General features: G+C 38.1%; 1 protein-coding gene across 10 annotated transcripts in view; it reads right to left on the bottom strand.

Moving 5' to 3' along the window:
* The window catches only part of Syt14 (synaptotagmin 14), a 167,236-nt gene that overhangs the window by 14,848 nt on the left and 125,301 nt on the right, over positions 1-27,087 (bottom strand). For all 10 annotated transcript variants that reach the window (XM_028882835.2, XM_028882826.2, XM_028882832.2 and 7 more), the window contains one exon: positions 24,531-24,980. In XM_028882835.2, coding sequence (XP_028738668.1) covers positions 24,531-24,980 — 450 coding nt within the window. The remainder of the gene's footprint in view (positions 1-24,530; positions 24,981-27,087) is intronic.

Here is a 27,087-nt window from a genome sequence, read left to right as displayed (position 1 = left end):
TGGAAGACAGCATTCAGATTCCAATTTTATTTATATATGAAAATTTTTCATTACACTGAAAATGGGTGATGGGGGCACCAAGGGCAATGCCAAGTAAGACAAGGGTGTCACCTGTGACAACCAGAGATGATTTCAGGAAAGAGTGAGCAGGCAGGCCTGCTAGGGAAATACCCAATGGAGCTCAAAGGAGAGCAGCAGAAGGTGGTCTAAGCCTGAGTGGGGCTGGAAGCCAGTATGCCTAAAACTGGGCTGTATTGGTGTAATTCAGGCTATAAGTGATCAAATGACTAGACTCAAGAAACTCAGATGGTCCAGGCTTCAACTTCCATCACAGGACCCAGTTTTCCCTCTTCTCTTCCTCAGGCTTGTCCCCTACACTTGGTTCCATTTTCAGGCACTCTCCTTATTGGTTGTCAGATGGTTTCTGGCAGTTCTGTGAGTTCTGTTCAAAAGTGAACAGCTTTTGGAGAGCTTGAGACTTGTAGGACTGGATAGTCAGGGACAGGAAGTCACTTCAAGAGTTTGGAAGAAAGTGTGTTATGGATTGAACATGGTCCCCACTCACAACTTATGCAGGAGTTTAAACTCCAATGTTATAAATTAATGGTTTAAGAGTGTGGTATTTAGGGGTGATTATAATAGGTCATTCAGGTAAAACCCTAAAGACTAAATTCTAGTGTCTTTGTAAGGAGAGGAAAAAGACACTCCTTCCCCACAAAACACACAAACTCGAACCATGATGTACTGCAGCCAAGAGGGACCCTCACGGAGCCAGGACCATGTTGATTGGTCTTTCCGTCTCCAAAATTATGAGCTAAACACATTGCTTTTCTATAAAATGCCGTGAGCATTTTATTATAGTAACAAAATTGGACCAATGCAGTTGCAGACCGGTACAAATTAAAATCTGGGTACTATGGCTATAAGAGAAAGATATGGATGCTTGACCATTAAAGCATGTTCAACTGAGTCATCTGCCCCTGCTTCCCTCTCACTTTATGGGGACCATTACCCATACTCTCAGGAGGGTGATGCTCCAGTTGGGATGACTTCCTTCAGGCTCCTTGCTGGGCTCAGTGTGTGTTATTAGCCAAGCAAGAGGAAAAGATGGAAAAGAGCCTAGTGGCTCAGGGCTGTCATTCCAGCTTCTCAGGAGGCTGAAGCAGGGGGATAGCAAGTTCAAGGTCTGCCTGAGTTAAAGTGGGGCCAAGGCTTACTTGGGCAGTTTAGACCCCATCTTAAATGGTGGCATACTCCTTTAATCCCCAGCACTCATTATCCTCTACCTTACCAGTGCTGAGATTAGAAGTGTGTACCACCATGTCTGGCTTTTCTAGTATTACTATAAATAAATTTAAGACCAGACATTTGGGTATAGTATTGTTAGAAGTATACTCCGCAAGATGAACAATGCTTTTACTTTTCATTGTAAATATTCTGAACTTCTGCCATGTCTTATTCTCTGACCCAGGGTTAACTCAAAATGCTTTTAATTTGTATGTGTTGGGAAACATAGGTCTGGGGGAGGGGGATGGCCTCTTTTTTTTTTTTTTTTTTTAAAAAAAAAAAAAAAAAACCTCATCTCTACCCTGCAATTGCAGTGTTTTAGCTTTCTGATCTGAAACTCAGCACACATGCTCCATGCCTGGGTAGGCTGCTCCTGCTGTATGCAATGTTCCTCCCCAGGCTATACATGGTAATCCCTCTACCTATTCCAGGACTTAATGCACAATCACACTCCGGACCCTTATCTTGAACTTCCATTTAAACAGTACCTTGTCCCACATGCCTTTCCTATTGCTTCTCCCCCTGCCCCAGTACTTTCCAATGCTTGCACACCACATACCCACTGCAATATCGTTACATGCCTTCTCTCTTTCTTGGAGATACATTTCATATAGGATAAAATTCCTTTCTCATTAATGTGTACCAAAATCCTAGAACATCTGGCAAATATACTTGGCACTTTAGAGGTTTTTGTTGAAAAATTTTTTAATTTCATTACAATGTTGTCAAAGAATGAAGTTTTTACGATAGTGGTTCATATTTATGGAGAATTCCCTGTGGAGTAGCATATGGTTGGCTTTTATGAATGTTCTGTGGCTATTTAAAGAAAACACATATTTTATATTATTGGCAGAGGTTGGACAAGTGTACATTAAGTTGAATCTATTATGTTGCTGAAATCATGTGTCCTTGCCAGTGCTTTCCTGCCTAACCCACCTCTGCTTATACAGACTTCTCTATACATTTAACAGTCTCTTGGCTCACCACTGTCTCTTATTTCATTCCTTCATTTGAACTTAATGTGTTCCTTACAAATGTATGCTATAATCATTATTTAAGCAATGAGCTATGAGTGGAAAATCTCTTGGTTGCCTGGAAATACCTGGACTTTCCTCTCCATGTTGAGTGATGATTTAGATGGCATGAGAATGGGAGTTTCTCTGCATCCCTGCATAGTCTTTGCCTTCCTCAGAGCTTTTGAGAAGCCCATGGTAGTAACTGCTGTTCCCTCATATGTTCCCTGTACTATTTCTCTTCTGCCTTTGGAGTTTCATTATTTGACTGCTGTTTTCCTGGACGTGGAACAATTTCAATATTCCTACTTGGGGCCATGTTATCTCCATCTAATGATCTGTTCATTTTCATATCTTGTTTCTCATTCTGAAGTTCTTCTCAGAAAATATGCTCTGCATTTTCATTCTACCCTTCAAATTCCTTAAGCCTTCAAATTCCTTAAAATGTACTCTTTTCATTTAACATGTGTTCCTGTGTGAGTGCATAGCCACAGTATATATGTGGAGGTTAGAGTACATACAACCCTGATGTCAGTCTGATCTTCCACTTTAAGTCAGGGTCTCTTGTTCATTGCTCTGTATGCCAGGCCATTTTCCCCTCTCTACTGCCCATGTCACTGTGAGGATCTGAACTCAAGTCCTCATGCTTGCATGGCAGCACTCTACCCACTGAGCCATCTGATTGGGTTTTAAGGACTTACTCATTCTTGAGGTTCCAGTTGCTCATTGGTTGAGTCTCTTCTCACGATACTGTCATCTTCTCTTTATTTCTTCTCTTATCTCTTTATTCCTTGATGGCCTGCTATTTTCTAGAACTGTCCCGAGTGTTAGGTGAACTACAGAGTGCCCAAACACTGTTCTTCTGGAGTCGCTGCTGTCATTCAGTAGGTCATTTTTTCAGGCTTAAACTTTTCAAAGGGTAAATTCACTTCCCATGGACTTAACTTCTATGGGAATTTTGTATATCATAAGTTTGGCTTCTTTAATGGCAATAAAAACAATTTTACTGAGAAATAAAAGCAGTGGGGACAGTACCCACCAGAAAAATCAATTCATCAATTACACTGCAGCAATTAATACACTATTTATATTCTCACTCTGTTCAGTAATTTTTTTTTGTTTTGCTTTGACTACATACCTCAGGTTGGCCTGGAACTCACTACTAAAGGTCAGGCTCCTCAAACTCAAAAGGACCAGCCTTTCTCTGCCTCCCCAGTTCTGGGATTAGATGTGTGCACCATTATGCCCAGCTGTTCAATAAAAACATCCCATAATCCCAATTTATTTGTGAATGAATTTTATTTGTGACTTGTAGTAGAATATTATTTGAAGGTATGTTACTTTCATTTGTTGCATTTGTTTAACTCTGTGAAGCTGTGTTACTGTGCCTGTGTAAAACACCTGATGGTCTAATAAAGAACTGGCCAATAGCAAGGCAGGAGAAAGAATAGGTGGGGCCAGCAGTCAGAGAGAATATATAGAGGGAGAAATCTGGGAGATCTAAGAGCCAGAGAAGGAGGCCAGCCACCCAGCAACACAGCAAGCCATGGAGTAAGAAACAAAGAATGGTATACAGGAATAGAAACAGAAAAGCCCAGAGGCAAAAGGTAGAGGGGATAAGTTAAGAAAACCTGGCTAGAAACTAAGCCAAGCTAAGGCTGGGCATTCACAATTAAGAATAAGCCTCCATGTGTGAACTTATTTGGGAGCTGGATGGAAGGCCCCCCAAAAGTAAAAACCAACAACAGTGACTGCATTCTCATAGTTGCTGAAACAATAATGTAACAAAATAGCTATTTGGAAATGCTCAGCCAGAAGCCTGTGGAGAGCCTGTTCTGTGCATGACACAATAATGCGGAGATGGGCTAGTTTCAAGGCAGAATAGGACCAAATGCTGTGGGGGGTTTTATGCAGGAAAAATCAACGTGTGAGATAAACTTCTGGCTTACAAAAGTATATCTCTGAGAATTTGAGGTTGGCTTTAGAGGGACATCAAAAGGCACAAGAAAGGCACGTCAAACAAGGACAGTTAAGCCTCAGAGTAGGTAGGTGAGCACTTCCGCCAGACACTGCACTGCAGCCTAACTGCTGTTCTCACTGCTTCTTCACACGCCAAGACTCTCAGGCAGATCCCATGTTACTTACAGCATCTGAACCTCACTAGGAACTTCTTAAGCTGAAGACTGGAGGGTGTGAATGCTGATGGACAGAGCATGGTGGGAAAGCTGTACGCATGTGCAGGAGCAAGAGAAACATTCTGACTTGGCATGGAACACTGAAATCTGTCACGAGAAACAGAAGAGGTTCACACAGCAAGACTGAGTGTCCAGACAGGGATCCCAAGTCCTTAGCTATGTTATTAACAGATGCCTTCACTACAGAGGGTCCCCAAGGCCTACCTTCACATATATTTTACACCTCAAGGAAAAAAAAAAACCTGCAACTTTTATCTAGTAGTAAAACAAACTTAATCTGTGTTTTGCACTTGTGAGGCGGCAGTAAGAGAATCAGAAGCTCAAGGTCATCTTCAGCTATACACTGAGTTCAGGGATAAATGAGACCCATCTCAAAATAAAACAAAACAGAAAAAAATGTATTACAATTAGCCTTGAAGATCTGGACATGGTATAGCAGAAATAATCATACAGGATTCCCACCACTAGCAGTTTTAGCACATTCAGGAACTAAGAGTCTTGCTCTAAGGTTAGAGTATTGGACTTGACTTCCTGTCCTATATGGTCTATTATATTCCTAAATCAAAAAGCTTCCTTTCTGAGATTTGCAACACAGGCTGGCTACTAAGTTAGTATAGCTTTGTCCTCCAGACATGACTTCATGGACACAATGGAGAGTGAACTCATGTAAACTGGGCACTGGATTTATACAGTGGGCTACAATTGGTTATGCCTGTACAGGTTGGTATATTCTTTTAAAAATTTTATTTTTATTTTTAATTATGTGTGTTTGATATATGAATGTAAGTGCCTCAAGCTGGAGCTATAGGTGGTTATGAGCCACCTGACATGGTTGCTGGGAGCCAAACTTTGGTCCCCTGCAAGAGCAGTGTGTGCTGTTAGCTGCTAAGTCACATCTCCAGACTTTAGGTGGTGTATCTTCAACAGCACAGAGTATTTTTATTAATAAATGTTTTAAATGAGATTATTTGAATCCGTGTAATTGTTTTTAATATTATAAAGTGAATTCAAATGGCAATTAGACTATGATGTCTCTGGACTACTCCCAAACATTATTTATATTTTAAATGATACTGTTACCCGTAACTGTACTTTCTAGGACTCTACTGGATTTCATTTTTACAATATGACCTTAGTTATTTAAAATAAAAGATACAAGCAATATGGGACATGAGTGAATAATAGGAGAAGCAGCATAGTGTAAGGTAAGCAAATGTGGGACACAGGTTTCTAAGTCTGCACATTGCACACTGGGACTCTAGTGAGTAATTAGCATCTTCATGCTTCAGTTTACCTGAAAGGTGTGGAACAGCGGTATCTACTGCCTTTGTCATTATACTACTTGCCAACATATTAGAAAGTAGCAAAACATTTGTATCAGATTCAATATGCTGCCCTTTCTAACATGGAATAAACATTTTCCTGACATTTACTTAACTAACAAATATTTGGAGGCTGCAGAATAAGGAGTTGAAGTTATCATTTCTAATCCACCAGTGTAAATCAGCATTTCCTCTAAGTTGCACAATGAAAACCAAAGGAGTAGACAGGATTAAATATCAGTGGTGCAATGACACTAAAGTGCACTACTCTCAGTTGTGCAATGGCAGGCTCCCAGGCATGGACCCCAACGACTGAGCTCTTGTGCAAGCTCTAAAACTCTGTGCCTGTATGACCTTAGTATGTTGTAAGATTTCACTAAGGTTCAATTTTCTCATCATGGAAGGCAGCTATAGTACTTTCTGGGAAATTTTCTTCTAAAATTTTTTGTTTGTTTAAAGTAAGCCCATTATTTTCAGTGTTTAATATACATAAATACTATAAAGTACTATTTCTTTTAGTAAAATATCATTTTATTTGCTTTAAACAGTTGGGTTATAAATCATATCTCATTTGACATAAAAGGGATTTTATGCTTGAAAAAGCCCCTACCACAGGAAATTGATATCTTGTTTCTGAATGGTCAAGTGATCAAAATTTAAATATTCTAAGATTGTGCTGCTCCCTGTTGACCTAGTTTCTTTAAAATATGTAGAGTCTTCTGAGTATGAAGAACTTTTGTTCCTTAGTATTATAGGTAAGTAACCCCATAAATGATCATCATAATAAAATGTAGATGGTAAAATCCTGAATACAGCTCTAGACAGCATATGGTATAACTGCAATCAGTGGATGGTGAGAACAAAGGAGCAGTAGTCATAGCTGCCCCATCCATGGAAGCCCATGGTCGCTGTTTAAAGTAATGCTGACACCTGCTGGAAAACAGGTGGTAGGCTCAACTCTGCAAGGATCAATTCTCAATTCTTCCAGTAAATTGACAGCATATGGATCTTGAGCTCCCCACATTAGAAGAACATTTGTATTTTTGGTGTTGCAAAGTGTTTGTGGTGGTCTGAAAAAAAAAAAAAAGGCCCCCATAGGGAGTGGCACTATTGGGAGGTGTGGCTTTGTTGGAGGAAGTATGTCACTGTGGGTGTGAGCTTTAAGGTCTCTTATGCTCAAGCTACAAAGAGTATGAACAAAGTCCACTTCTGCTGCCTGTAGATCAAGATGTAGGATTCTCAGCTTTCTCCAGCACCGTTTCTGCCTGCACACCACCATGTCCCACCATGATGATAATGGACTGGACATCTGAAACTGTAAGCCAACCCCAATGAAATGTTTTCCTCTATAAGAGTTGCCATGGTCATGGTGTCTTTTCACAGCAATAAAATCCTGAGACAGTGTTAAAATTGTATTTTCTATGAATTAGCTCGCAAATCTTGGGTATCCTCTTTCAGTTGCACCCAATTGACCAGAGCTGGGGAAATTTTCCTCTAGGAATCATTTTTTGAAAAGCAAACACATTTTTATTTATTTACTTTTCATTAGTTAAACACATGAGGAGTACAGCATCACACGGATTCTGTGTCCACTGGTCTGTGTAGGAATGCTGTTTCAGAATTGGGCACAGAAAGTTACCTTTCCCCATATCACTTGGGCTTTTTCTGCTTTACCACCTTTGGTCACTGTGCTGTTTTTTTGTTTTGTTTTGTTTTTATCTACATCAGCACATCTTTGCCCATGCAGAATTGGGTTTCATCTCCAGTATAATCTTTAAATTTTAAGAAGAGTTGTGTGCTTTCTTTGGTTCCGCTGCCATGCACCACAACTTTCTAGGCATACCTACTTTCTAGAAGTTCTGTTTTCAGCAGGCCTACACATGCTCTAAGATGGTGGAAAGAGTCTAGAGAGTATTTTAAAGCCAGGTGTGATGACATATACCTGCAATCCCAGCATTTGGGAGGCTGAGGAAGCAAGACTGTGTAGTTGAGGTCACAGTGACACTGTCCCAAGAAGCAAACAAAGGAGGGAAAGCATCACAAAATTTTTGGCAAGCTTCACCTGCTAGTGAGAGACAAGAATAGATTCATAGAAGTTCTATCTGTTATGGAGTCCTACTGAGCATCTGCCTACTATGGAGCACTAGGGAGTCCTGAAAGCACTTGCCTACTGAGGGTCTAGCTGCCTGCCGTCCTGATTTCGAGTCCTTGTTCCTATCTTGCCCAGTTGTAAGAGTATATGAGGCAACATACAGTGACTTCAAAATACATAACTATATTATTTTATTTCCATAATATATTGGCATCATAGCTATCTTTGCCTCATTCTATGCTTCTTGTGTACCATACTATGCATCCTGCCATGGGTGTGTATGGAGGAAGTGGGGGCAGGTGTTTAGAAAGCAGACATGACAGAATTCTTCTATGCTCAGTCAGGCTTCCTCCATGGCCATGCCATCTGTTATTTCTGATTCTCTGATTTTTTTGCCTTGGTTGGCTCCTCTGATCATCTCAGGTCTTCCTTAACTGGATAACTGGGGGGATCAGATTATCACATCCTACTTGCCAATCCTCATGCCAAAGTGAAAAGACTAGACATGAGTAAACTATACTTCCACAAAACTGGCTTTGATAGTGACACATCTCTACTCAAAATACTTGATGCCAGAACAGTAAAGTAAGCACTTCTCAAAGTACTCTGTTCTACACAAGCATCTTAAGCATCAGCAAAAAACTGTGAAATAAACTTTTTCAGCAATCTGAGCTAACAAAAAACTAGCAGTCTGAGAAGTGTTTTCACAAGGAAAATAACTGATTACCATAAGAACAATCAGCTTCACAGCACTTAAAATTTAGTTCCCCAGTTTGCCATCTTAAAAAGTGGGAGCCTCCCAAGCTGGGAAGACACTGACCAGGAGAGATGGGTTGGAATGACCAGCAGCCTTCTCAGAGAACTGTCCTGACTCAACTTGTTTCAGTTCCCAGAAAGGTTCTATGCTCAAGGTTTGGTCTCCATCTTACTTGGCTTTGAGTTTGAGCTATATGATTCAAAAGCTGTATCCTTCAGGCAAAGGCTGGTTACAATTCCTGGGACTATTTGAAGCTGTAACTACCAAGGGGTTAGTTCCAGCTGAAGCTAATAGGAAGCACATGAAAATAAGAGGAAAATTTGTGGAATGAACTATTTTAACAAGCTCTAAAATCTTCAACACCTTCTTAGGGATCCAGAGGTCAATGTACACAGGTAAGGCTGTGCACATGCCAAGACCAAGGAAAGGTCCTAATCCTCACTTCCAGCTGACCTGAGGCTCTGTACATTTAGGAAGTGAAAGCTAAGGCAGTTATAAACTGGCTTTAGGAACATTAAAGGTATATTACAACACACATAGCTCCATAAAATGCTTGGAGAATTAATGATTCAAGGATTGTAGGAAATATCAGTCCAATCATTAGCTGACTACCAATGTAGCCAGAGTCCAGCAACTGCACATGATAAACAATAGACTTTACAGAATTTATCTGTCTTCAAGCAAAAAGTAGCAATAATGAGGGAAAAAAAGCAACAATTAACTGGGAGATGGGGCTCATTTATAGATGTAGTCTTTTATAACACTTAAATTTCCATTTTTTTAAACAAGAAAAGGGTTACAAGACATAAAAACGAAACAAAACACCAAAACCTCAGCAGAAACTGTGGAAGACCAGAAATAGGCTTCAGGAGAGGAGTATACATCAGAAAATTTATTTTTCTTTTGTAAATAAAAAATTAAATTATGTACATATTTGTAGGTTTGTGTACATGAGTGCAGTGCCCATGGAGGGTACAGGATCCCCTCAAGCTTTAGTAACAGGTGATTGTTAGCCACCCTGTGTAGGTGCTAGGAACTGAACTTGCATCCTCTACAAGCACAGCCCGCACTTTTAACTTCTGAGCCATCTCTCCAGCTCCTAAATCAGATCTTTTAATCATGTTAAAAAAACAAAAATAGCTAACAAAAACCACATAAATACAGAACATTTATAAAGAGATGTAAATGATTTAAAAAAAAAAAGCCAAATGAAAACTTTGGATTTGAAAAGTGTAACTGAGATGAGAAATTCTATAAAGAGATCAACAGCATTGAATTGGAAGGTTACGTTGAGAATTTCCAGCCTAAGACTGAGAAAAAACAAAAGACTACTGCTTTAAAGGCCTGTGAGAAACATCATCAAGCATAACATATCAGAATTCTGGGAGGAAGGAAGAGAAGGTACAGAAGACATCTCAAAAAATATGATTGAAAACATCCCAATTTGTTGAAACACATCTGTGATGGTTTGAATTATAATGGCCTCATAGGCTCCTCATATATCTGAGTACTTGGTTCCTAGTTAGTGGAACTGTTTGGGAAGGATTAGGAGTTATGGTCTTGTTGGAGGAGTTGTGTCACAGAGCAGGCTTGGAGGCTTCAAAAGATCCCTACCATTCTCAGTGTCTTTCTATGCTTATATATCAAGCTCTTAGCTCTAGCACCAGCCTGTTTGCCTGCTGCCATGCTCCCCATCATGATGGTCATGAACTCTAACCCTGAAATTATAAGCTTCAAATAAACTTCTTCTCTTATAATTTGCCTTGGTCATGGTGACTTATCACAGCAACAGAAAAGTAACTAAGACAGAAGTTGGTGCCAAGAGTTGGGACTATGATAGGCCTGATCATGGTGTTTTTGGAGGAATATGGACAATTTTGGGATTTTGACTAAAAAAGTGGTTGAATGCTGTTAGCAGGGGATTAATGGGACATCCTAGTAGGAGCTTGGAAGTCAATACTGTTAAGAGAAATGTAGACTCTGGAGGTCCAACTTAAGAGGTTTCAGAGGGAAATATTAGCAACTGGGCTAACATTCTTACAATATTTTGGCAAAGAATGTGGCTCCTTTTTTTGCCCTTGTCATGAGAATACATATGCTTGAGGCTAAAATGAAGCATTTTGGACTAATTTGTTGGCAGAGGTGATTTCAAGACAGTCTATATAGACTCTGCTGCATGGTCATTAGAAGTCACTTTTTAAAAAAAAAAAAAAAAAAAAAAAAAAAAGACAGGGTTTCTCTGTGTAGCTTTGCACCTTTTCTGGAACTCACTCTGTAGCCCAGGCTGGCCTCGAACTCACAGAGATCCACCTGCCTCTGCCTCCCGAGTGCTGGGATTAAAGGTGTGCGCCACCACCGCCCGGCCTAAAAGTCACTCTTATGCAGGTCTACAATGAAAAAGAGCAAGCAGGGCAAAAAGAACATACAAAATGTACAGTTTTAAGGTAAAGGAGCATCAAGAAATTTAATGATGGAATCAAGGCCTGTGCTTCAGAAAAGAAGAAAAGGCCTGATGTGAAATGGAATTAAGAGTGGCACCCTCAGGGCAAGACTCCACCAAGCTAAGCTTCCAATCTGTAAAAAGAAAATGCCTGAGGAATTTTCTGCAACCAAAAAACACCAACAATTGAAGTTTATATAAATGTGATTCAAGGAGGGGGCCAGCCTCTATTCCAAGCAGTCAGCCCAAATTGGCAGCACTGGCCATGTGGTTCTGGCTTTAGAATCAAGAAGGATAAAGGAAAGAGGTTATGGAATCTTCTTCTGTGTTTAGGAAAAGCAGCTAAGGCTGGGCACGTGGCAGAAGAGTCCCTGAATGGAGGTCCTGAAAGGTCACTGCCTGAAGCTGTGAAAGCAAAGTCTGGTTTGTGTTGGAGACTCCAAGATGTTAAAGGTGCCAGAATATTGAGATATCTGCCAAGTAGAGCTGCAGATATAGAGTAGAACTAGCCCACAAGAGAGAAGTGCATTGTATTCAGCAAATCTGAAAGGTTGGAGCCATCTAAGCCCTTCAATATCAGACATAGAACTACAGGACTTGGAGTTTGCCTTACTGGATTCTGGTCTTGTTTTAGTACAGTATTTCCTCATTATGCCTCCTTTCCTCCCTTTTGGGAATGGTAATGTATATTCTGTGTCATTGTATGTTGGAAGTGTGTAATTTGCTTTTACAGGGGGTTACAAATAAGAGATTACCTTAAGCCTCAGAAGAGGCTTTGGACTTTTAAAGTGTATTGAGACTGTGAAAAAATATGGGGACTTTAGAAGTTTGACTAAATGTTATTTTTGCATTATGATATGGCTGCAAATCTGTGGAGGCCAGGGAGTGGGATGAGTTGGTTTGAATGAGAATGGCCCTATAGGCTCACATATTTGAATACTTGCTCCCCAGTTGGCAGAACTGTTTGGGAAGGATTAGGAGCTGTGGCCTTGTTGGAGAAGTTGTGTCACAGGGGCAGGCTTGGAGGCTTCAAAAGCCTCAGAACCTATAAGTGTTACCTTATATGAAAAAACAACTTTATAAACCTGATGAGAAATCTTTAAAGGGAGAATGTTTTCACTATTAGAGTGGGACAGCATAGCACCTTTGTATGAGGCACACCACTTTGTAAGAGAGCGTCAGGAAACAAAGGCAATGAGAGAGCGAGGTCAAAATGCCATTGCTATTGGCTTGGAAGATGGAGAAAGGGAGCATGAGCCAAGGAACAGGTGGTTTTTAGAAGACAGAAAAGGAAACACAAAGCAAGGTCCTTTCTTGCCATTTCCAGAAGGAATCTATTCCTGGCTCACAATTTGGGACTAATGTTCTTCAAACTTACAAGGTAAGAAATTTTATGTTTTTCATAATTTGTTAAGGCAGGAATGGGAAAACAATATATAACTCTTTACTATCCAATTTAAAAGACATTGAATAAAGCAATAAATCTAGACATTTGTTAATAAACTTCTAATATATACAGATGTAATTTGTATGATAATAACAGCAAAAATGGAGAAGGAAAATTGATGGGGCACACACTAAGCACATTTTATATACTACTGAAATTAGGTTGGTGCTCACTTGAATTAGATTATTTTAAATTAAGATGTTAATTGTAATTCCCAGAAAATTCACTAAGAAAATAACTTGAAAAACAGAGTAGTAGAAAGGTAAATAAGACAGCATATTAGAAAATACCTAGTACAAAATAAATCCGTAATGGAGAAGCAGAGAGACAAGGAGCAAGACACAGAAAACAAATGGTAATATGGCACTTTGGTCAACAGTAACCACATTGAATGTAGATGAACTAAGCCCAAATCAAGGCTTGGCAGAATATATTTCAAACAATAGGTCACAATAACACTACATCTATAAGAGCTCTTTGTTAGATTTAAGGACACAAATGAAGTGACAGTAAAAAATGATTGAAAAAAAAAGATATATCTTGCAAGCATAAACAAAAAAGAGAACTAAAGTGGCTATGCCAGTATCAGCCCCAATATATACTAAGAAAATGTAATATGAAACATCTTATAATGATAAGAATGTCATTCAATGATGTAGCCCTCAAATAAAAGCAACCATTGAAAAACTGAAAAAACATTAGAGCCAATTCTATAGTAACAGTTGAAGCCAACAATGCTTCCTCTTTCTTACAAGAAAAGCATGAGGCATGAGAAGACCTGAGCATTGTGTACCAACTGTGGCTAACAGCTATCTGCAGAACACTGGAGAGACTTCTTTTCAAGTGCATATGGAATGTTTTCTGTGGGCAAATGAGGATAGACAATTGATTAGGCCAAAAAAACAAGTCTCAGTTAAATTTTAAGACAGTTAAATGAGAGATCATTAACAGAAGGAAACTTGAGAAATTCACAAACATGTAAATTAACTAGGAAATCTGTAAATAACTATAATGGTTCAAAGGTGAAATAAAAAATAAATTTGTATTTTGAGACAAATGAAAATGAAAACAAAACATGTCATATGAGATGCCGCAAAAACTAGTTCAGAGGTTTATAGACATGTGTGCCTTTATTAAGAAAGTCAGTTCTCAAATCATCAAAACTCTTTTACAACACAAAACACAACTTAGAAAATCAGTACACTAAGCCCAAAGCATAAGACAAGGATTTAAACAAAGATGGGAGTGAACAACTTTATAGGGACAACAGAGAAAAAAAATAACAAAATAAAAACTGATTCTTTGAAAAGGCCAAGAAAACTGACAAACATCTAGCTGGAGTGGCCAAGAAAATAAGAGACAAAATTCCAACTACTACAATCAACTATGAAAAAAGGGCCATTATTATGGACCTCTAGAAGTAAAAAGGTTAGTAAGAGACTACTACTTGAAATTCAATGAATTAGATGACTTAAATTACAAAAATTCCTATAAGTACATAATCTTCTGAAGTGGCTTAAAAGGGAAAGGAAAAATCTGAATACATGAGTAACAAAACTATGGTATGGAATTACTAAATCATACCAGAGGAAACCCAAATTTCCCAAGAAGTAAACCCCCATTCTAGATGACTTCACAGATATCTCTATCCATTGCAGAGTAAAGGCATTTCCCACAAAGAAACATTCAAATTGTAACACTGCTATAGCTGGTGTGAACTTATCTGAAAATAAGGTCTTTGCAGACTTATGAAGATGTGTTTCAAAAGGTCAACATTAAAGAAGTTAGGATCCTGATCCAATATGACTAGCACTCTTGTTGGAAGAGAAAACATACAAAGGCATACAGGGAGAGTGCCATCTGAAGACACAATAAAGACTGGGGTGACATATCTACAGGCTAGTGGTCGCCAGGGATGCAGCCATTGCCAGCTGACTTCCTATAGAACCAGCACATGCCAGCACCAATTTCAAACTTCTAGAAAGAAAAAGGTTGTTGCTGTAAGCTGATTGCATTTTGGTTTTTGTGACAGCTGCACTAATATATCAGCAAACACTTAAAAATATTAAAAAACAGAACACAAGAGGAGAAAACATTTTCTAGTTCATTCCTTAAGAGTAAAATACCAGAACATGGCAAAGGCATCAGAAGAAAAGCTTACTAAACACTTGTATCTTTTATGAGTACCACAAAAAATCCTTAAAATACTAGCAAGCTGTCACGACAAAATAGGATTTACGCAGGAATGTAAGGTGAAGCTAACAAATAGAAAACAGCAATAGGCTGGGAGACAGCTCAGTTGGTAAAGTACTTGCCTTACAAATGTTATGATCTCATTTTGATCACCAGAACCTACATAAAAAGCCAGTCATAGTAGTATGTGCCTATGATCCCAGTGATGGTAAGATGAGAGGTGGAGATAGGCAAATCTCTCATAGCTTGAAATCCAGCTAGCCTGGCCTATAGAGCAAACTTTCAAACAAACAGTGGGTAGCACTTCAGTACCAACACCAGTTGTCCACATGATCACCACACACACACATGCACCCACACTCACATGTGCACTCCCCCATACAAACACTCAGTAGATTTAATACACTATCACAACAGAACAAAGGACAAAATCTGTATCTCAATAGATACAGACAATGCGTATAACAAAATGCTTTAACAACGGCAATCAGGAACCAAAGGGACCTTCCTCAACTCGTAATGGGCACGTTTGAAAACCTCACAGCTAATATTCTTAGTCTTAAAAGAGCAAATGGTTCCCCTCTAAGATCAGGAACAAGACAGGGACATCTGCTCTTAGTACTTCTATTCAGCACTGTACTGTAAGACTAGTCAAGGCACTGAATATGAAAAGAAGACAAAAGTTTGCAAAAAAATATATAGAGATTCTGCCCGAAGCTGACCAGAGACCCAGCTGCCGATCCTGCAAAGCCCAACACCATTGGAGGTGTTGGTGAAATTGCCTTACTGATTAACCTGTTCAGCTGAGACACATTCAGGAGAGGTTTCAGAAATTGGCAGCCTTCAGTCTGAGGAAACAAGATCAGCTGAGAAGTTGGTGAGCAAGCAAAACTCGACCTGAGAAGGCAAGAGAAGGAGCCAGCCAGCCACCAAACCAGATCACCAGAATCATAAGTCCACCCTACACTGACTAGGGATAGGTAGGGCCCCATCTCCGGATGGCAGGCTAGATCTCTAGGCCCTAGGCCTCAGCCATTAGAGCCCCAGGGACCAGGCAGCTACCTTTCCCTGCGCCTTCACCAAAACAAAACACAAAACAACAAACAAAAAACAAACAAACAAACAAAAACAGTCCCTGCGAACCCAACAACCACTGGAGCCATAAGCCCACCCTGCACCCATTGGGAACAACTGCTCCCTGAGACAGAACCCACTATAACACTGATTGGACTAAGCTGCTACCAGAGAAACAGAATCCAACAGCACCGATTCGACCAAGAACTCCTAGTGGACCAAGACTATCAATTAAAACAAGAGAAGCACCTTCAGACACAGATACTGCCTGTACCGAGTAGAGGAAGAGATAAGTAGATGCCAGTGCAAAAATACAGGCAACAACATAAAGAGCTATATGACAACATCAGAACCTAGTGATTCTACATCTGAAAGACCTGAACATACCAATGCAGAAGAAGCAGAAGAAATCAATCCTAAAAATGACTTTAAAAAGATGACAGAGGCCCTTAAAGAGGAAATGAAAAACTCCCTTAAAGAGAAGATAAACATTCCCTTAAAGAAATGGAAGAAAAAAAAACTAACAAAAAAATTGGAAGAAATGAAAGAAAGCCAAGAAAAAGTAATTAAATGATGAAGCAGTTCAAGATTTGAAAATTGAAATCAAGACAGTAAAGAAGACACAAACTGAGGGAATGCTAGAAATAGAAATTCTGACTAAACGAACAGGAACTACAGATGCAAACAAAACCAACTGAATGCAAGAGATGGAACAGAGAATCTCTGACGTTGAAGACACAATAGAGAAAATAGATTCGTCAAAGAAAACACTAAAGCCAAAAGAGTGGTAACACAAAACGTCCAAGGAATTTGGGACACCATTAAAAAAAAAAAATAGAGTCTGGCAATTGTTAAAAGAGTATGGAAGACATTATTTTATTCAAGACTGTCTCAAAAGGGGAGTATAAGAAACATTATATTGATAAATTCAGATGCTGTTTAACCTTGTTCAAAGGAAACTCTGGGAGTGAAGAGCCTTTCCCTTGTCTCTTCCAAAACAAGCCAGGAGGAGCAAGTCAATAAACAGCATTCTTCCATGGCCTTCTCCTCTGTTTCTGCCTCCAGGTTCTTGTCTTGAGTTCCTGCCCTGGGTTCCCTTCATTATGGACTGTTACATGGAAATGTAAGATAAACCCTTTCCTCCCCAAGTTACTTTTAGTTATGGTATTTTATCACAGCAATAGAAACTTTAAGACAGCCACAAAACAGACTATTTGAAAATTAGTTCTGATTCAAATTTTGTTATATATGTTACTGACAAATAAAATGGCAAAATATGATTCATACATTTATTAAAACATGAATAAAGAAGGATATTTCTGAGAACCGTAATGAAGCTTCATAGGGAATCCTCCAGCTCCCTCAATTATTTCATAAGATGTAATTTAAACAAGTCTTCCTAGAGCACTAAAAGAAGTTGCAAGGAAATGAAAAGCAACTGCCCACAGAAGCTTTTTTAGTTCATGAAGTGCTGTTCTGGACAAATCTGTTAATATTTTCTTCTCACTTCATGTCATTTCACAGTGTAAGCTCCAGGAAAGCCAAGTGGGACTATGAGATAAACACATCCTTGAACACAGGTAATAGGCCATTTGGTATATTTCCCCAAATTTCTGTTCCTAAAGGACCAATGAAATTGGAGATATTATTTGTCAGTTTCTGAAAATTTAGTTCTCAAGTCTTTGGTGACACAGTCTGTTTAAATAAACCAAATCAAAGGAAAACCTAATCTACTGAACACTGGTTAAAATTTTTTTCATTGCCACAATGATATCAACCCCTCTTAACATGTTTTTATTTTTCTCTTCTCAAAATATTCTCAGCTTCTAACTAATGCCATAATTTTAATACTTAAAGTAAATCTAAAATTTAAAAATTTGAAAGTTGCCAAAGGTAATGAAACAGTTAACACTTTTTTTAAAGTACATATAACCACTTTCCATTCATACCCATCTCAAAATATTCAAGAGTGAATTTCACTACAAGTATTTTAGGTAAAATTATTTTTAGTAAAGGTGATTTTTAATAGTTTAATTGGTTGTAATTTCAGTAGGTAATTCTGGAAAGATACTTTACTCCGTTAGTGAATCTTTAAAGTTTTCTTAATGATGTCATTTGTTTCATACTAAATATTATGATCAGGGCTGGCGGGTTAGCTCAGCCATTAAAGGCAAGGCTCACAACCAAAAATATAAATATTATGATCAGATACAACCAATGTTTTAGGACTCACAATGACACATTGTAGTCCTGGATACCCAAGAAATAACAGTGAAAACCATGATATGAGAAAAGGCAGATCCTGTGGAACAAGAACAAACCATAGCTATCTAGCCTTTAGGCCTTTAGACTCACAGTGTTAAAAAGACAGGCACTCAGGTCCGGACATAACTGGTGTAAGGTCCTATCTTTATTTTCAACAGATTTAAATAAATACTACATCATGCCACTAGCTGGTGTCTTCTGGGCTCCCAGGTGTTATTTTTTCTAGTGCTGGTATCTTAAATTCACTTTTCCAATGCTTACCTGATATGACCTGGGAGGTGACCCCACCTCGCCCTCCAACCCCCAGCTCCTGAGCCTGAATTAATATCATTGTCTTTGTAGCTACAATGTCTGGTTCTGCACAGGGCCGGAAGCCTAGTGAGACAGGGATTTCAAGGCTGCAGGGTAGGATGAGCAGCAGAAGGAGAAAGCAGTACTGTGCTGACATTATCTTAATTATTTCTGAAGAAAAGCATGCTCTCTAGGTCTTTTATTACATTTAGGGTGTTCCTTGCTGAATATTCACTTGAAATTGGACTTTGAACAGATGTAAATGCCATTCCATACAACCTCTGGCTCTTCATGAGTAATGTTAACTGATGCTGAAGGATTTTCCTAAAAATGAAAGACATCTTCACATCTTTTCTATAATTTCATTCATGTGTTTATAAATTCTGCTCATGATCTTGATTTTATGGATTCTGGGAAATATTTTTAACTATGAGAAAAACATTACTTGAGAGAAAAAACAGGTTCATACACTAAAGTTGTTTCCATTAACATTTTTTGATAACTCAAATCTCCTTTAGGCCAAATTTAGTATTGTTAGATATAATGACAATACACAATATGCTGAAGACAGACTGTCAGGGCAGGTGCTACATGTATTACTCTGGGTAAACTGAGGCCATAGCATCCATCTCAAAGAATAAATAAGCTAATATATACATACTTAAAATTGTATCCAGCATATAGAACACTACTTGGGTTAAAGAAAATTAAAGAATTTGCCTTTCTTAGTCTTTTTCTACTACTATAATTTTCAGAAATGGTATTTAAGAAAAAAATCTACTACAACCAAACCCTAGTTTTGACTGACAATGTCTTAGTATAGCATGAACTTCCTAAGATGTCTCTACTTTGAACTGTGAACTGTGCTGAAAAGGTTTAGTGAGCGAAACAACCTGTTTGAGTATTTTAAAAAGATATATTTAACAGAGAAACCAGGAACTTACAGCATTATTGGAAAAGTCGAGGGATTAGCTCTAGATGGTCCTGCAGGAATGGCCCCAGAACATGGAGAAGCAGAGCCATGTTGCTCTGCTTCCCAAGTAGGTGCTACCATAAAGTGAACACACACTAGGGCAGTCATCACCCCTGATGCTACCATTGAAGCTCAAGACCAGCTACTAGTATGTAGATGGAAAGAAGACAACTTTCCTTGGACTTGCTGGAGGAGTGAGAAGAGGGCACCTGCCTTACTTTTCCTTTGCCAACCATGCACAGATACATGGTTTAGCTGCAGAATCTGATTAGCATCTAGAACTCTAGGGAATCTCAGATATGAGCCTCCTCCTAAGTTTAGGAAATAAACTAGAAAGAGCTAGGAAGATTTGCCCACTGCCAAGCAATCTAATGTGACTGTGACTTTGGGAGAATCACAGTTATACTTGTCTACTTTGCCATCTGCAAAATGGATATAAATGCTTTGAATATGCAATGTCCTTCATAGGCTTTGTATTAGGGGCAAGCAAGCAACTGGATCATGAGGACTCTGACCTAATAAATGGATCAATTCCTTGATGGATTTTTATGATGGCTTTGCTGGGAGGTGGTAAAAAGAAGGCAGGCTCTAGTTGGAGGAAGTAGGTCACTGGAAGTGGGCAAAGGAAAAATGTTCCCTGACCTTTTAACTCTGCATGCTGGCAGCCATGAGGTGAGCAACCTCTGCAACATGCTCTTGCCTCATACCTCAATGGAGTCAGATGACTCTGGGTTGAAATATCTGAAACCATTATTCAATGTAAGTTCTTCAGTTGTCTTCTCAGGCACTGTCACCACAAAAGACCTGGAATAGACCTAACAAAGTGTTGTGCTGAGGACATATGAAACACATAATAGAGAAATAAGTTTCTCTTGCAATTTTGAAGACTTGGTTTTAGTATGGGAAGTCTGATATCCTTCTGACCCTCATTTGTTTTGCTACCTGTGATCTTTTAGGATTTTTTTTTAACCCTAAGGCCCTGGTAGAAATCTCCCTTTCATGATATCTTTGATCTTATATGTATAAAAATGAAGAGAGTATGTGTGCACTTTGGTAAATCATGATACTATCATTTCAATGACAAGTAAAGAAATGTCACTATTTAGCTGTCATAGTAACAAACTATTACTTTCATTCTTGTTTTGGCCAACTTGCCTGATTTTTATCAAGACTTCTCATGTTGTTAACCATCTCAAGTTCACTGACATTCAGTGATACCAGGCTGGAGCTTGGTTATTTAGGAAAGGCTTTGGTTATAAAACATAGTATTTAAATGAGATTTAAAAGAGAATGTCCCAAGAGAGTAAATTTTCATGTTATAAAAGCCTAAATCTACTGAAGAACTCCTAATGAGCAAGTGACATGGAACATTAACCTATAGGTAACATTGATCCTTTAAAGTGAAGTAAACGAATATAGAAATATGAAGATAGAGCTTTCCTAAACAAATTATATATTTGATTATATGATATCAGGTAATTTTATAATAGAATAAAACCCAAATTCCGAGCCTAAGAAAGAAAATAAAATAATCATTATATTTGCAATGGTTAGCAACACCAGAAAATATTAGGTATGATAAATCTGCATAAAAATGTTAGAATTATTCAAACTAAGTAGGGATACTGTTTAATCACAGGATAGCAACTCCTATTTACAGTAACTACAAAGGTTCCACACTCACTGTTTGTCACACTCAGCATCATCACAACCTTGCAAAGTGCCCAAAATGGGTAGCACGCCCACCCGGACTGCTAACAAGGAGGTAAGGGTGACTAGCCTTTCCACTGGAGGAACATTGCACACCTAACACCTGTGAATGTGCATTTTCCTTCAACAGGTCCAAGAATGGAATAAAGACAAGGGAGGACTTGCAGGAACATGTGCACGTCCAGTGATAGAAATTTAAATCTTCTTGAAACAAATAAGAAATGTAAAGACTAATTTATTATCTACAATATTCTTATAACATGATTATTCTTTACCTGGAATAGGCAACAGCCGTTTTCCCGGATTATTACAAGTCCTATGGAGTCTATAGCATGAAGAACACAAAGACTGAACATCTACTAAATTTTTTTCTTTACTTCTAACCTTTAAAATGAGATTCCCTTTGTACTTTTCTGGCTCATATTTTATTACAAAACAAACATCAAAAGTAAATCTAGACCTCAATGCCTTGCTCTAACACATATAAGCCTGGGAAAGTGAGTATTACAGAGTGTCTAAAGGAGGTGGACTCCCTCACGCTTTAGAAAGTTGAAAAAGTATGGAAAAGCTAGAAAACAGTACATGTCCACTGCAAAAAATGATAGTGTAAACACTTACAATTTATTCCATTTCTGGCTCAATGGATAAAGGCACTTGTCACCAAGGCTGATGACCTGAGTTTGATCCTCTGGACCCATATGGTGAAGGAGAGAATCAAGTCCTGAAAACCGTCCTCTTGACTACCACACAAGTGTTGTGGCACATATGCATCCACCTCACCTACCCACTCACATAAAAATACACACCATTAAATAAACAAATGTGATAAAGTTTATCCCATTTCTGTTCTTTACTAACTTCTTTCATAATGTTAGTAGAATCAGAATACCAGAGACAAACACAGCCTAAACGTCACTGGTCTAAATCCTTTCATTTTAGTCATCAGAAATCTGATGTTCAAAATACTTTAGAAAGCTTATGTAGCTGGTTAAAAAGGAAGTCACATCTTTCAACTTTCAACATATTTTCTATGTGCACTGGTCAAGGAGGCAGACTCAAGCTATAGCCACATTTCAATGTTGTTTTAATCTTTCCAGTAGCAAAAACTATCACAGAGTTATTAAAAAGTCATTTTTGTGTGTCCTGACTCAAGTTCTGAAAAACTATTTATGAAACTAAATACTATGTATTATATTAATATCTATGAAATAAATTGTAAACTTTAAGCACATTTTAAAAGTAATTTGTAAGTTCAGGTGCTGGATTAAAACTTCCTTGGTGAAAGGTTAATATTCTTACAATAATAACAATAAACAATCACTACAAAGCTACCAGAATGAATGACTAAATATGGAAGTAATCTTTTTTCCCCCACAAGTGTACCTCATAAACATGTCTTACAGAATCAAAGACCTCTCTCAAGTAAATTACAATAACAAGAGTTCTCCATTTAGCTTATATTTAAAAAAAAAAAAAAGCAAAGAGAACATTAGTACTATGGCACACACAGAAAATACATGAGTTCTATTGATACTATATTTTTACATTCAGTATAATAGTGTTATAAGTTGGCCTAAAAACTTAAATGTGCCCAGTTCTAAGATTCTGAAAGGGTGGGAAGGGCAAAGCAAAGCTAAAGAGCAATGAGATTCAGCTACTAAATATGACAGGCACACTGGTACCTAGGGGAAATTTCTAAGAGCAGAAGATAGACACCTTTCTACAGATGCACATTGTATGTTTTAGAAGCTACTTACCTAGCACTTTCTTCTAAGCAGCCCTTAGGAACTTACTGTACTGCCTGGCCAAAAATATTATAGAATCCACGACTACAGAGTAAATACATGCAATGAAGGAGACATTTAGTTTGAGCAGAGATAAAACTGTACTATTGTTTATGGCAAAGAATACAATTCATATAGAACTGGGAACAGATGAAGTCATCAAAGCAATATGAACACAGTTTTTGATGCCAGTCTTTCTCTTCTAATTTAACTCAGTTATTATTATGTAAGAGCCTGTTCTCCATAGAAAACTACTACTTATCCATACTAGATAGTAAAAAATTTTAAAAACTGGATTAATAATAGCAGAATATTTCATGTTTATAAAAATGTATACCCCTAAAATATTGTCTGCATGGTCCTCCTTTGTTTCTTCTTATAAAGCACTCTGATTTAAAAAGGCATTTACACAGTGAAGTACAACTCAACTGTAAAGAAAAATGAAATTATTAAATATGCAGGCCACTGGTAGAAGTCCTATGCTCCAGTGATGGCCCCACATCTATATGCACATGTGAGCAGCACTAACTGGAATTAGTGGGTTATTTAAAAGAAGACATGCAGTTGGGATGGGGACATGTTGAAGGAGACATGGGAGGAAATTGGGGAAATATGGTCATATTTTATTGTATAAATGTATGGAATTCTCAAGAACAAAAAATGTTTTAAAAGGCAATTCCCCAAAATTGCTTATTCTAAAATTTTTAAATGATGTGTTAATTCTGTCAATAAAACTGAAATATTAAACCTACCATCATCTTTTCCTTATAAAGATCCTGCAAGGATCTGGTTGAAGTAGCTTGGCTGCATGGTGAATGGAAGCTGGCAGGTTCAGATATTGCCTGGTATGATGCAATGGGCCGGAGCCCAGGCTTCTGGCTCACATGGTCAAAGCTTAGAAACAACCGTGAAATATCAGACCTCTAATTTAAAATTTAAATCTATTCTAAAGTCTGCATATTTACATTATAAAATGTTTCTTTTCCAATATAACACAGAAAGGAATAAATATAAGTCATAATTTACACTTACCCAAGTCACAGATTTTCTCATACTGAAATAACTATGTGACATAATGCATCTCCCTGGTTTAAATAAACAATGCAGTCATTACTCTCCTGTAATCTGCAATGCCTTGTGGGAATTTTGTTAAAATATATAGAGAGAAATATATAGTGTATGAATATAATCTGCAAAAAATTAAAAAGCTTGAGGTCATAGTTTTTCACTGAAAAATACTCCAGTCTTTTCTCAAAAAGGATGAAAAGTCTAACAAGGACTTTTTTTTTTTACTTTTAAATTAATTTTATGGTAGTTCTAGAAAAATAATTCTGTCTTGGGCAGCAGTATACACTCTTTTTAAGATGGGCTAGACAGCTCTTCCTGTGCCATCTAGTTTAACCTGGAAGGAAAAGGGTAACTTCTGTAGTGAGTCTGGACAATGCACAATCAACCATTTAATGCAGTCAACAGAAATGAATGCAAAGACCTGCATGAGAACGTAGAAGGAGAAAATGAAGCACATGGAGTAAATTGACACAAAACAGAAGGGCTCAGATAGATGTGTCTGGTTGCTACAGAAATGACACGGTATGGAAGAAGTGGGTTTGGTTATAGACTTCTCCTGTGGCATGTGCTACATGCCATAAACAGAAACTGTATCCGGGTCATTTGATGAGATACTCACAGAAGGATTGTAAGAAGGTTCCAGTATCACCGGTAATGACATTTTCCCTTGAAGATTCAATTTTGTTAAATAAAAAATCTTTTCCCCCACAATCTTTTCTTTCTTCATACGATGGACACCATACAGTCTAAACCTAACTGCATAGTTTCCGATCATCTCCGATTCAACGTGGTTAAATTTGAATGTTTCTGTGAAGACAGGGCATGGTCCTCTCTGGATGCTGGTTTTGGCTCTCTGTTTCTTTATAGGTAGAAGAACAAGATGTACCTGCCACGAGTTGCCACCTGTCCTGTTATATGTTGGAATGTCTGTGACAGCTGTCACCGTTACCAGAAGCTTCTGTCTTTGTGAGTCATAGTCAAAAGTCACATCCAGTGTGCCATATTTAGCTTCTGGCTCTGGATCAAAAGGTTTAGGAAGCTGTGAGGAGGATCCTTGAGCTGACATGTCCTAAGAAAAGCAAATTTAAATGTTTTTAGTTTTTAACCCTATTACTTAATCTAGCATGTAAATAAATGCCCATTTCTTTTAGAGTATGATATAAAAACAATTTTCATTTGTTGTCATAGAGAAAGCATAAGTATCAGTCAACTAAAGGCCAAAGTTACCTTACTGGGCAGCATAATTTAAGTGGTAAAATACTTCACAATGAAGACATCTTTTGAGTGGAATATTCACTATCACAGTTTTGAAAAAATTGGATGTATATTTGTACAAACTAGAGTTTAATGTGTATATTAATGTCTTTGCTCCTGATGGAGGAGTCTTTAGAGAAGAGCGAAGTTCAATGCTACAGAAAAATGTGGCTCCATTTTCAAGGATGTCTAAGATGACTCCATCTAAAATAGAATATATACAGTAAAACTTAAGTCAGTAGAAACGGGAAACCTGAATAGAAATGCAAAGGGCTTAAGACATTGTGCATCCAAATAGTCACTCTCCATACCACAGACCATGTTTATCTCAATTTTCAACCAGAATTAAAAACAACTGTATTTTTCTCCACATTAATTGCCAATGGCATGGCTAAATACACATTTCAAAAGCTGAAGAAAGGCTAAAACTACACGTTACTTATGACATGGTCAGAAACTGAGACTATTTTAACAGCAACTGTCTCAAATTCCTGCTAGTCTAACTACCTGAGATGTCTGAGGATCTTATCTAATTATTGTCAATGCCTAAACCAGGTTTCTGACCTTGGAGCTATACACTTTGGCCCTTCAAGTATTGAATAAGATATAAGTGATTTTGGATTTAGAGCTACTGTGGCACTGAACAATGCTGACCTTGGTCTTCTTTCTCCTATTAGCTCAAAGGACACCCCACCCAGAAGCACATTGCACCCCAGAGGCTCTCTTAGATGTGCTTACGGTATAGCGTGGGCAGATAGAGGCACACAGAGCTCCTATGAGAAACATCTATCTCAACCTTGAAATGGAAGTGCTTGCTTTTCATTCTCTCTCCACAAGCAGCCACACAGGTACTATGTGGAATCAGTTTGAACCAAAAGAACAACAGGGCTTTAGGGAATGGTAGATTCACATAAGAAGCTAGCCCTGAATGAGGCCATTATGCAAAGCCTTGCTTATCTGATTGAGTGAAAGAGAAAGAAGCTTTTGAGTTTTTCAGTCAACTTAGCACTATGTGCTAAGCCCTCTGTTAGCTTTGGGGTAGAAGGCTCTTCTTTAAGCAGAAAACAAGACAGGAGCTTCTGTAAGTCTTACACAATCTTTAATATCATTTGTGGAAAACAGGACAAACTTTTACAGAAGATGTTTTTTAAATTCCTGTATGTGTTTGTGTATGCTGCATGTGTTTGATGACTGCTGTATGTGTTTTGTGTATGCTTTATAAATTTACTGTATGCTAAACATGTTTGTCTTAGGTTACATGTGTCTGGTGTATGCACGTGTATGCTGGGATGACCTCCAGTACACACAAATACAGAGGCCCGAGGAGGAGGTTAGAGACAGGCCTGCTCTACCATTCTCCACTTTATCACTTTGAGACAGGGTCCTCCACCAAGCCTAGAGCTTGTCACTTTTTGATTAGGCTGGCTGGCCAGCAAACCTCAGCAAGCTTACTTTTTCTGTTCTCAGCAATGTGGTTGCAGGCACACATAGCCATATATAGCTTTAAGTGGGTGCTAGAAATACAAACCCATTTCATAATTGTTATTATAGATTACCAATGTATCTTTTGTATTTCAATTTAATGTTTTAAAACATTAACAAGGGTTACAAGAGTTTTTAGAAAAATAAAAACTGTATATTGTCCTAAACAGCTATTTCTAGTTTTTTGTTTTTTGTTTTTTTTTAATCTGGCACAGTCTAACAATTCTTAGAAACACAGGTAGAACCTTTACATACTACAGCTACTATTTACATTCTTCCAAGAGGCACTAAGAAAACAATCCTTCCCTTTCAGGGTGTTGGGGCTCCATTAGTTGCAGGAACCCTTCAAAAGAGCTACCTGTTATATGAATCCTCTGATGCATGATAGATATTACAGGGATATGAAACAAACTTGGAAAAATACAAATTTTATAGTAGCC

The sequence above is a fragment of the Peromyscus leucopus genome, chromosome 15, assembly GCF_004664715.2.
Source record: "Peromyscus leucopus breed LL Stock chromosome 15, UCI_PerLeu_2.1, whole genome shotgun sequence".
Taxonomy (NCBI): Eukaryota; Metazoa; Chordata; class Mammalia; order Rodentia; family Cricetidae; genus Peromyscus; species Peromyscus leucopus.
This window is presented reverse-complemented; position numbering and strand designations above follow the sequence as displayed.